Here is a 12546-nt window from a genome sequence, read left to right as displayed (position 1 = left end):
TGCCCACGGGCCCTAACTGTTTTGCGAAAGATCCCACAGTCCTTTATTGCGACACCATGTTATTCAGCCGCAGTGGGTCAGTTCTGTCTTTGAGATTTACTCTCACACCTCCTTCACTCTTTCAGTCGTGCATTCGTCAGTTCTGAAGATAATGCGATTGAGATTATAGAGTTAACTTAGCCCATGCCGACCAAGGGACCAAACAGAGCTAATTCAATTTGTGCCATATCCTATTCATGCACCTGAACCAAATGACTTCGAAAAATTGCAATTGTAGCCTCCACCACAGCCTCTGGCAGCTCGTTCCACCCCCCACCCCCCCCCCACCCCGTGTGGAAGCATTTGCCCATCACCTTCCTCTTTAATGCGGCATTGCGTTCCAGCTACGAATGATAGGGTAACCGGGGGGGGGGGGGGAGTTATTTTCGCCAGCTGGGGAACGTGGCACTAGAGGGAGTAGTTTAAAAATTATCATCAGGGGTTAGAAAATTATCAGCGCTGAGAGCAGCTGAAGATGGGAATTAGAAACGGTACAGCCGAGGAAGAGATCCTTTGGCCCGTGGTGTTGTGCGAAATTAATTAAATTACCAATGAAATGCTCAACTAAACTGATCCCTTCTGCCCCAGTCCATATCCTTCTACTTCCTGCCCATTCGTGTGCCTGTCAAAGTTGAAAGTAAAATTTATTATCAATGTATATGTTACCGTATACTAAATCGAGATTCATTTTTGCAGGAATCTACAGGCAAATAAATTCAATAGAATTTACGAACACCGAGAAACAAAAGAAGACAAATTGTGCAGATTTTTTTAAAAAAATACTGAGAACATGATTTCCAAAGAGTCCTTGAAAATAAGTTGTGGGATCAGTTCAGTTTTGTGTTGAGTGAAGCTATCCACATGGGGTTCAGGGGGCTGCTAATGGTTGTAGGGTAATAACTGCTCCTGATCCCGGTCTAAGGTTCCCGAACCTCTTGCCTGATGGTTGTAGTGAGAAGAGAGCATGGCTTGGGTGTTGGGGGTCCGTGATAGTGGATGCTGCTTTTCTGTGGCGGTGGCCCTTGTCGATGTGCCCGATGGTGGCGAGGGCTTTGCCCGTGATGGACTGGGCTGTGTCCACCACTTTCTGTAGACAGTTCCATTCCTGGGCATTGGTGTTTCCATACCAGGCTGTGATGCGACCAGTTAGGGTACTCTCCACTGTGCATCTATAGAACAGCCTCTTGAACACCACTGCTATATCGGCCTCCTCCACCCACCCAATCATGACCAGATGATTATCAACTTTAAAAGTGAACACCTTTTGACAAAGTTTTTGCGCAGTAGAGTTGGACCAGTCAGCCGTGGTCTCAGTAGGTGGCAAAACATTTACCTCTCTCCTGGCGCGAATCCTCCTTCCCCCAACCCCAACCCCACAAACTCAGACCCTATTCATGGGGACCCCCATCCATGTACCTACATGCCAATATTACACTGCCCACCCGCTCCAGAGCCGAGTAACTTCTCCCAGAAGTCCCAACCCCACTGCTTGTCCTTCCTAACCGGTATCCCGAGGCCAGTCTCAGTCCTTCCACCGCTGCAAGCTCCCACTTTCCCATGGTTTGACTCCCGTACTGTGTTCCATGTCAGACTCCCCGTCACGCTGGTGATGTGTGGGTTCCCAGTGTGAGTGTCCCACTTGCAGTGGAACCTCTGCGTGCCAGGGCTCCCAATGCCAATGTCTCCATACAGAGTACATAGGAGTGGTTCATAGTGCCAACATCTCCCAGCAAAAGTATCTCCCCATCCCAGTGCTGGATCTCCCAGTGCTAGCGTCCCCTGGTGCCACTGTCCCTGGAACCAGTGTCTTCCAGTGCCGGGGGTTTCCAATGCCAGTGGCGGGTTCTCCCGGTGCTATTTTCCTGTTCTGGCATCTCTCACAGGTCAGTGTGCCAGGATCTCTCCACCTCCCCCCCCCCCCCACCCCAAACCAGGTTCGGTCCCGCGGTGAGACGGAGGGAAGGGCTGCACGGAGAGAGGAGGTCGTGGAGGGAGGGACAAAGGAGAGGGAGGAGAGAGGAAGAGGGGAGGGTGGGTATCAGTGGGACGGAGGGGTGGAGCTTCCCACCCCCATTCTGAGGGCTGTGACCTCACTGCCGTGCCCGCCTCTCTCTGCTACAAAACTCGGCGCCGACGACCGGGAGCGGCGCAGTTTCGGCGATCGCGGCGACAAGAGGATCAGCGGCGTCTCTTTCAGTGAGTCCAGCGCCTGGCGCTCCGTGTTCGGACCGGACTCCCGGCCCCCAACCCCCTAACCCACTCCCAGGATAGCGCGGTGGCCCGGGACTGCCGATACTCGACTCCAGACTCGCAACTTTCCACGAGGTGTCCCGCCAGTTGGAGGGGCTCCCTCCGTCTCTGCCCTGTTGCCCTTCTCTCTGTCCCTTTACCCTGCGCAAGTCTCTTTGCCGCATTTGCCTTTCGAACGATGCCCAGCGCAGCACCCCCGACTCTCCCCGGCCGCTCTCTGCCTCCCCTCGCCTGTCCGCCCTTTCTCTATGTGTGTGAGAGTATATGTGCGCGAAAATGTGTGTGTGAAAGAGAGAGAGAGTGCGTGTGTGTGAAAGAGAGTGGGTGTGTGAGAGAGAGTATGTGTGAAAAAGAGTGTATGTAAAATAGAGTGTTTGTGAAAGAGAGTGTTTGTATGAAAGCGAGTGGGTGTGTGAAAGAGCGTGCATGTGCGCGAGAGGGTGTGTGTGAGAGAGAGAGTGCGTAAGAGAGAGTGTTTGTGAAAGAGAGTGTTTGTGTGAAAGCGAGTGGGTGTGTGAAAGAGCGTGTATGTGTGCGAGAGGGTGTGTGTGTGAAAGAAAGTGTGCGTTTGTGTGAGAGAGTGAGTACGCATGTGTGTGTTATTGCGAGTGTGTAAAGGAGAGAAGCTGAATTGTTGGAATTAGTGAATCTTTCTAGTAAAGTAGTACCAGAAGCAAAGATGCTGAGAGCGGCCCCGAGACGGGCGTCCCGTGTTCTAACAGAGCCTCCGGGAAAGGATGTGCCTGTCGTAGTTACTGTCGCAACGCATTAACCATGCTAGAGGAACTCCGCAGGTCAGGCGGAATAAACAGTCGACGTATCGGACCGAGACCTTTCATCGGGTCCTGCTGAGTTCGTCCAGCGTTTTGCGTGCGTTGCTCTGGTAGGGTCTCGCGTATCGGTGTTACCGCAGTCTGGCAGCACGGGAAGGGTTGACCCCAATGATCGCTGAACCCGGCTTCGGTGGCAGGAGGTTCGGTGCTGTCGGTGGGTCGGTGTGTGTGGTGGGTGCCACGAGCGGCCACTCGGCGCCGACATCGCCGCGGCTCCGGCCGCTCCTCCATCGCGTGAAGTTGGACATTGGCTGCAAATTTAACGCTGCTGGAAGCACTCAGGCAGCATAGAGTTGCTGGGAGGTGGGAACCAGAGCGCCAGGACAGTTAGAGGACAGGCTGTGGAGACAGATGTTGGGAAGACCTCAGATAAAGTCAGGAACCGAAATGTTGAGCACGGTGCCGCTCGTATCCTGAGCTGAGTATCGCAGGAAAGGCGGATCAGCTCAAGGCATGGATCAACACCTGGAATTGTGATATTGTAGCAGTTGTTGAATTTATTTAAATCTCACATCCATCTCACAACGTGAGAGAGTAAAAAAATCTTTGCGTTATGACTCCGCCGCAATGTACAAGACGTGAATTTCTAAGTCTAATGGCCTGTAGAAAGAAGCTGTCCCGTAGCCTGTTGGTCCAGGCTTTAATGCTGTGGTACCGCTTGCCAGGCGGAAGCAGCTGAAGCGGTTTACGGTTGGGTGACCGGTAACCCCGATGATCTTCCGGGCCTTCTTTACGCACCTGCTGCTGTACATGTCCTCAGCGGAGGGAAGTTCACATGCACAGATGCTCTGGGCTGTCCGTACCACTCTCTGCAGTGCCCAGCGATGAAGGTTGGTGCAGTTCCCGTACCAGGCGGTGATACAGCCAGTCTGGATGCTCCCAGTGGTGATCCTGTAGAAGGTCTTGAGGATTTGGGGGCTCATGCCGAACTTCTTCAGTCGCCTGAGGCGGCAGAATGCTGTCGTGCTTTTTTTTTGACACACAGCCGGTGCGTACAGTCCAGGTGAGATCATCGGTGATGTGTATACTGAGGAACTTGAAACTATGACACTGCTCCCCCCTCTCAACATTAGTGAGACTCGGTTGCAGGAGGGGTTGGGCCGGCAGCTCAATATTCCGTTGTTTTAGATGCGACAGAGCGGGAGGGGTTAAAGGAGGAGGATGGGGTTACTAGCCAGGGAAAATTTCACGGCAGAGCTCCCTCGGGACAGACTGGATAACTCCTCTAGTGGGGCTTCATGTGTGGAACTGAGACATAAGATAGGTATGACCACGTTAATAGGGCTTTGTTACAGACCACCCAACAGTCCGAGGGATTTAGAGGAACAAATTTGTAGAGAGGTCACAGGCTGAAACATAAAGTTGAAAGTAAATTTTATTATCAGAGTATATACCTGTCACCAGAGAGGAGGAGGTGTTTGCCACCCTGACAGGGTGTACCCTCGGACCCTGTGCAGAAATTGCCCGGGCCCTAGCAGAGATATATAAATCATCCTTAGCGACAGGTGAGGTACCAGAGGATTGGAGGATAGTCAATGTTGTTCCACTGTTTAAGAAAGGCTCTAGACAGAAACCAGGAAATTATGGGCCAGTGTGCCTGACATCAGTAGTGCAAAAGTTATTGGAAGGTATTCTAAGAGACCGGATATATAAGTATTTGGGTAGACATGGACTGATTAAAGATAAGACATGGCTTCATGCATGATAACCAATCAAAGAAGTTACCAGGAAGGCTGATGAAGGCAAGGCAGTGAACGTTGTCTACATTGTTTCTAGCAAGGCATTTGTCAAGGTTCCGCATGAAAGGTTGGTCAAGAAGGTTCAGTCGCTCAGCGTTCAGGATGAGGTAGTAAATTGGATTAGACATTGGCTTTGTGGGAGAAGCCAGAGAGTGGTAGTAGACAGTTGCATCTCTGAAGGTCTGTGATGAGTGGAGTGCCGCAGGGATCTGTGCTGGGCCCGTTGTTGTTTGTCATCTATATCAATGACCTGGTTGATAATGTGGTTACGTAGTTCAGCAAATTTGCTGATGACACCAAGACTGGGGGTGTAGAGGATGCTGAGGAAGGCTATCATGGCTTGCAGAGGGATCTGCATCAGCTGGAAAAATGGCAGTTGGAATTTAATGCTCAGTGAACAGTTGGGTTCAGTGGACTGCAGCAGAACAAAGGGATCTGGGAATACAGGTCTGCAATTCATTGAAAGTGGCACCACAGGTAGATAGGGTCATAAAGAAACTTCTGGCACATTGGCCTTCATAAATCAAAGTATTGAGTACAGGAGATGGGATGTTATGTTGAAGTTGCATAGGATGTTGGCGAGGCCTAATTTGGAATATTGTGTTATATTGAATATATGTTGAATATATATATGTTGAATTTGTGAATATTGTTTTGGTCACCTACCTACAGGAAAGATGTAAACAAGGTTGAAAGAGTACAGAGAAAATTCACAAGGATTTTGCTAGGTCTGGAGGACCTGAGCTATAAGGAAAGGTTGAATAGGCTAAGACTTTATTCCTTAGAATGTAGGAGATTGAAAGGAGATTTGATAGAGGTATACAAAATTATGGAGGGTATCAATAGGGTAAATGTAACCAGGTTTTTTCCACTGAGGTTGGGTGGGACTACGACCAGAGGGTTAAGGGAGAAAGGGGGAAAGTTTAAAGGGAACATGAGGAGAAACTTCTTCACTTAGAGGGTTGGGAGAGTGTGGAATGAGGCACCAGCACAAGTAGACCATGCGAGCTCAATTTCAACGTTTAAGAAAAGTTTGGATATGTGCATGCTTAAATGGTTTCAGTATGGACTATATGGGCCAAAGGGCCTGTTTCTGTGTTGTACTTCTCGACGGCTCGATGACTCTATGTACTCTTTAACTGTCGGCACTAGAAGCTGCGGGCTGCCCCGTCGAAAGCGATACATTTCCCTGTACGTTTCGATGGACATGTCAGAAATAAAGGTATTGTCTTTTTAATATTCCATGTGAGTCCACCTCATCAAAAGTCCATTATCAGCCCAACCCTCAGAGAACAAAGACCCAGTGTTTGTTCTGGGGGATGAATAAGGTTAGAAAATGAAGAGTCATAGCAGTACTGCATTTTTCATAGATTTCCTTTGTCACCTTGCCAAAGCCTTCGATCACAGCAGCAAGAAATATACACACAGCTGTTATCTGATCGTGATTCAATTATGATTTATCAGAACATCCTTTACTTTCCAATTCAATAAGTTCTAGAACTTGGTTGACTTGACCTCATGCTCGTGATTTTGTAACTTCTGGTAATTTCTCCTCACCCCCCCCCCACCTTTTGTTTTCCATTCCCCTTTCTTGCTCCCTTCTTACTCCTCCTCTTCGCTTCACCTGCCCATCATCGGCGCGGTTCCCCTCCTCCTTCCCTTTCTGCCGTGGTCCACTCTCCTCCCCTATAAGAGTCTGTTGTCTTTGGCCCTTTACCTTTCCCACTCATCCCCTCCCGGTTTCTCACTTCATCTGCCTCCCCTACCTACCCACCTTCCCCCTCACCTGGTCTCACCTATCACCTGCTAGTTTGTACTCACGTCCCTCTCCCCCACTTTCTTAATCTGGCTTCTTCCCCCTTCCTTTCCTGTCCTAATGAAGGATTTCCACCCAATGCGTCGACTGTCCATTCTTCCCCAACAGAAGCTTCTTGCTAAGAGCTGCCACCCCACTGCTGTCTGCACTGAAATCCTTTTGCCAATTATTTGACCGTGCTGCAAATTTATTAATGTCTCTTATGATTTGTTGCAATGACTGCACCTCCAGATTTATAACGTCTGCAAATTTAGCAAGTGTTTTTGACTCTGTGCCAACCGTTAATGCAAAGTGATAAACAGAAGTGATTTCGGTCCTGGCTCCCGTGGAGCATCACCATCGACCATCTACCGCAGCTCAAGGCTGCTCTTCATTCCTGCTCTCCGTCCCGACTGCAACTGGCAACTCATTCTGTAGTTCTTCTTCCTTTGTCTAGTTCAGGGTATCTTATCAAGACCCTTCGATACATGAAACCTCAGTTATTATTGTTATCTAGGTTCTTCGTTATTTTCAATGTTGTTTGTTAGGCAATATTTCCCCCTTCTGAAATTCCCTCACTAAATCTCTTCAGGATCCTTGTGAAATCACCGTCCTTGTTCCTCTACACTATCTCCTTAGTAGCAAATGTTGTTAAATAATGTAAAGAGTCTGGGGAGTACTTTTGCATTTAAAGGCTCAAAATGAGTCCATACCACAGTTGCCACAGGATTGGTTAACGTTGTCTTTGTGCTTTTTCCCCCAAATCATTGCACAGGGTTAATGTGGTTGTGTGTTTCTGAGGGATGGCCAGAGGCCACCATGCCTTGGGAGATAGGAGATATTAGACTGTATAGTACAGAACAGACTGTCCAACCTACTCTAAGGTCAATCTAACCCCTCCCTCCCACGTATCCTTCCATTTTTCTATCATCCCTGTACCTGACTAAGAGTTTCTTAACTATCGCTAATGTATCTGCCCCTGGAAGGACATTCCATGCACCCAGCACTCTGTTAAAAAAACCTACCTCTCACTTCCCCCTGTAATTTCCTCCATTCGCCTTAAAGTTATGCCCCCTCATAGTAACCATTTCCACCCTGGGGAAAAGTCTCTGGCTGCCCACTCACTCTCTGCCTGCTATCAATTTGTACATTTGCATCAAACTTCCAATTTCTTAATGATCAAAGTCTGCGCATTTCACCCAGTACTACATGTGGGCGTCACGGTAGCGTAATAGTTAGCGCGATACCATTACTGCTTGGGGCGTCAGAGTTTAGTCCCGGCCTGCTCTGTAAGGAACCTCTGTACCACCTCCCCAAGAAAGGCGTGCGTTTTCTCTGGGCAGTCCAAAGGCGTACCGAGTAGGTTAATTGCCCCGTGATTAGGTTGGGATTAAAGCAGAGTTATCGGGTGTTGCTGGGCGGTGCAGCTCGAATGGCCTAAAGGGCCAATTCCTTAGCATATCTCTAAGTACATACGCTTTCTTGCAGGCATTCGCAGTAAAACAGAGAAATGCAAGGGGTTACGAGAAATGCAAGGGGTTACGAGACATTAGTTTTGGAACTGGAGCAGCGGGGGTCTGTGCTCAGTGGCATTACTCCAGTAGATGTTTAGACATCAGTAAACTTCAACCTAACACTGACCTCCCAGGAATATTGTCTGGTTTAGTTGTCACTTGAAGCATATAAATCACCAGATTTATTACATCATGGAAAATTGAAACTCGCTGTGAATTAGAATGTATTGGACCAAAGAGGCAGTGACGGCTTGTCGGTGATTCTTTAGAGCAGGAAATTGAAGGTCACAGTTGTTTAAGTTTGGTCGGGTGTGGAGGATCATTAAGTTTGTAAACGAGAAAGTTCTAAACAATAAGGAGGGCAGTGAAAGATGCCAAAGCACGCAGATGGACAGCTGATGGAATCTAGCAGAGTATTTTAGGAAGAAAATTCCGGAAGGTAAGAATGAGAAACGAATGGTGCAGTTCTGAGCAGAGAGACCTACGTTCAAGAATCAAGATTCCAGTTTATTTATTGTGTGTATGTTGAGATGCGTTGTTCTGCATTAACAACCGTCACAACTGAAGGCGTACTGAGGGCTGCCCACAAGCATTGCCATACATTCTGCCCACAGTGCAGAACACAAGAAGCAACAAAACAAACCCCATTCTTCGCTCCCACCCACGCCCAGAAACAGACCTTTAATCACAGAACAGGCCGCCTTCAGTCTCCAGTCGGCTCGGGCTCAGACTCAGGCTCGGATCTCCCCAGCCGACTCATGGAGAGTCACAGGCTCAACTCCAGCCAATAGGCCTCAACTTCCTGACTCTGATTCAACCAATAGGACTTGATCCTCAACACCAATCCCAGAACATGCCCGCATTGGCATTTGAATATGGTGGGGTGGGTTTGAGAGAAAAGTTGTTCTAAAAACTGCACTGGGGATCCTTGGATTGATTGAGAGAGGAATTGTGTATAAGGCAACACTTGAGGAAGGCTGTTTAAATCTCAGATGAAGCATTGTGTTCACTTAATAATGTTGTCAACTCTTCGAGGATGCACAGACGCGAGACAGGATCCAGGGCAGGTCCTGTGGCAGGGCCTGGAGGGTCTCCACAGGACAGACAAGGATTTGGGAGAGATTTTGAACTAACGAAAGATTTTGATAACAGCAAGCAAAGCGATCCGCTGGATAAACTTGGTGAATCGTGGTTGGGGGGTGGGGTGTTTGCGGGAAGGAATTGTCAAGGCTTTGGGCTGAAAACCTGCATCAGGACTGACAATTCCTGAGCCGCTGACTTCCTCCAACAGACTGTGTATTGCCCCAGAGTCCAGCGTCTGCTGTGTCTCGTTCCTAATCTGGACTATTGTGTCAAGTTCTGGTCACCTACCTACAGGAAAGATATCAATAAATTTGAAAGAGTATAGAGAAAGTTTACAAAGGTGTTGCTGGCATTTGAGGAGCTGAATTACAGGGAAAGGTTGAATAGGTTCAGACTTTATTTCCCACAGTGTAGGAGAATGAGGGGAGATTTGATAGAGGTATACAAAATTATGAGGGGTAAAGATAGGGTAAATGCAGGCAGGCTTTTTCCACTGAGGTTGGGTGGGGTGAGACTAGACTAGGTGAAGGTGAAATGAGAAATGTTTAATGTTTCAGTGTGGTGAGAGTGTGGAAAGAGCTGCCAGCAGAAGTGGTGGTTGCAGGTACAATTACATTTTAGAGAAGTTTGGATAAGTCCATTGTTGGGAGGTGTCTGGAGTCCTATAGTCCAGATGCAGGTAGATTGGACTAGGTGGATTAACGGTTTGGCATAGACTAGAAGGGCCGAAGGGCTTCTGTGCTGCCGAGTTCAATGACTCGATCTGACTGAACTGATTGTTTCCATTCTGGTCCAGGAATTGTGCAAAGTTAGTGCTTTTATTTAACACTTTGTCAGCGAATTGTACAAAGTTAGTGCTTTTATTTAATACCCTGTTGTCTTGTGACACTGCAGACCTGAGCAGGGCCCCGCACTCTCTACTGAGAGTAATGCATGTGGTAGTGAACAAAGATCACTCTCTACTGAGAGTAATGCATGTGGTAGTGAACAAAGATCACTCTCTACTGAGAGTAATGCATGTGGTATTGAACAAAGATCTCTTGAGCTCAGATCCTTCATCCAGATATCAGAAAGTCCTGATAAAGAGACTTGGCCTGAAACATCGTCAACTACTCATTCCCCCTCCATAGATGCTGCCTGACCTGCTGAGTTCCTCCAGCATTTTGTGTGTGCTTCTCTTTTCTTTCCCAGTTCTGCTGAAAGGACCAGAAATGTTAACTCTTTCCCTCCACAGATGCTGCCTGACCTGAGTATGCCTCATATTTTTCTTTGAGATTATTACTTGCAGGGGTGCAGTGCTAGCTGGAGCACGTCCGACACCTCTTTAAGAAAAAAGCCAAAATAAACAACCTAATTAATTAGGTGCCGCCCAGGGTGATTAGAGTATCTCAGAAGCTGCTGATCTCCTGGGATTGTTACACACAACAGACTCTGGAGTTTACAAAGAATGGTGCCAAAAACAAAAAACACCCAGCGAATGGATTTAACAAGATGTTTTCGTTCACAGAACAGCCACTCGCTGGATTTTTTTTTTTGTTTTTGGCACCATTCTTAGTAAACTCCAGAGTCTGTTGTGCATAAAAATCCCAGGAGATCAGCAGTTTCTGAGATACTCAAATCACCCTGAGTGGCACCTAATTAATTAGCTTGTTTATTTCATAATTTTTCTTAAAGAGGTGCCAGACGCGCTCCAGCTAGCACTGCACCCCTGATTACTCATCGCCAGCCACCTTCCCCCCTCACCTGGTCTCACCCATCCCCTGCCAGCTAGCACCCCTCCCTCACCCCCACCATCTTATTCTGGCCCCTGCCCCTTCCTTTCTGGTCCTGATGAAGGGTCTTGGTCCAAAATGCTGACCGTTTAGTCCTCTCCATTGATGACGCCTGACCTGCTGAGTTCCTCCAGCATTTTCAGGTTTCAGGACGATTTTATCATCTGTATATCAAAACATACAGTGAAATGTGTTGTTTGCTTTGACCACCAGCAAACCCGAGCAGCTCAAATTTTGTGTGAGTTACTCTCAATGGTATTGTTACCTGTAGTCCGTGTTTTACAGTACCCAGCAGACAGTGTTGCTCCCTGTAGTCTGTGTTTTACGGTACCCTGCAGATTGTGTTGCTCCCTATAGTCTGTGTTTTACGGTACCCTGCAGATTGTGTTGCTCCCTGTAGTCTGTGTTTTACGATACCCTGCAGACTGTGTTGCTCCCTGTAGTCTGTGTTTTACGGTACCCTGCAGATTGTGTTGCTCCCTGTAGTCTGTGTTTTACGGTACCCTGCAGATTGTGTTGCTCCCTGTAGTCTGTGTTTTACGGTACCCTGCAGATTGTGTTGCTCCCTGTAGTCTGTGTTTTACGGTACCCTGCAGATTGTGTTGCTCCCTGTAGTCTGTGTTTTACGGTATCCAGCAAAAAAAAATACAATTAAAGTTCCGTGACCAAGGAGGCTGACAATAATCAGAGGAAATGTCAGAATTAGGACTCAGCTTCCCTCCCCTCTGGAGATCTCCAGCAGATGGAAAATATTGGCGAGAGCCACGCAATCCCTGTAGGGAGGGGTGACTGTGAGCTGCCTGATCAGAGCCAGGGTCCTGTCTTCCCACTGCAGCATTTTGGAGCCAAGCACAGCTGCCCGCAGTGAGTTCTCTCCCTGCTTCTGTGTCGTTAGCCACGCTTGGACTCCTCGTGTTTCTCACGACTGGAACAATGCCGTGCTGACCTTTCAACCTACTCCAAGGTGGACCTAACCCCCCATTTCACTATCACCCAGGAGCCTATCTAAGGGTCCCTTAAATGTCGCTAATGTATCTGCCTCTACCACCAGCCCTGGCAGTGTGCTCCATGTCTTATCTTCGATCTCACACATGCTCAGGGCGGATGCAGTTCAGAGGAAAATCTCTCAGTTATGTTCATTCTTCAGAGCCAGCACAGTTGTTGAATTCTGGCAACTGGTAAAATGCCATGTATTTATTATTTCAATGGGCATTCTGTTCTTGTACCCTTTGTATTTATTTTAAACTTGTTGAATCGGTCGTGGCTAACAGATATACATTCAGTAGCCGCTTTATTATGTTCCCAGTCGTCTGCTGCTGTAGCCCATCCACTTCCAGGTTTGGCATTTTGTCCGTCCAGCGATGCTCTTCCGCCCACCTCGGTCGCACACTAGAGGAGATGTTGAGGCAAGGAATGGGGGTCATGTTCTGTGGAGAAACTGGGCTACAGTCTCCTTAGGGAGAAGGTCATGGGGAGGGGGCCAGGGAGAGCAGAAGTCGGAGGCTGGTATTGAGACTTGGT

At 48.2% G+C, this 12546-nt stretch overlaps 1 protein-coding gene across 4 annotated transcripts in view; it reads left to right on the top strand.

Annotated features, from left to right (window-relative positions):
• Window positions 1-2171: 2171 nt before the first annotated feature.
• Window positions 2172-12546, top strand: part of plat (plasminogen activator, tissue) — a 29909-nt gene continuing 19534 nt past the window's right edge. Inside the window, exon 1 of one of the 4 annotated variants that reach the window (XM_063056761.1) lies at window positions 2172-2235. Coding sequence is in view for 2 of the 4 variants with exons in the window: in XM_063056759.1 (XP_062912829.1) it covers window positions 3947-4125 (179 nt within the window). In the remaining 2 variants the exon portion in view is untranslated. Of the gene's footprint in view, window positions 2236-3143; window positions 3160-3223; window positions 4126-12100; window positions 12204-12546 lie in introns of those variants that run through there. The other 3 variants (XM_063056762.1, XM_063056759.1, XM_063056760.1) reach the window with 3 other exon arrangements.

Source organism: Mobula hypostoma, chromosome 8, assembly GCF_963921235.1.
Source record: "Mobula hypostoma chromosome 8, sMobHyp1.1, whole genome shotgun sequence".
NCBI lineage: Eukaryota > Metazoa > Chordata > Chondrichthyes > Myliobatiformes > Myliobatidae > Mobula > Mobula hypostoma.
The sequence above is the reverse complement of the archived record's forward strand: the minus strand, read 5'-3'. Positions and strand labels throughout refer to the sequence as shown.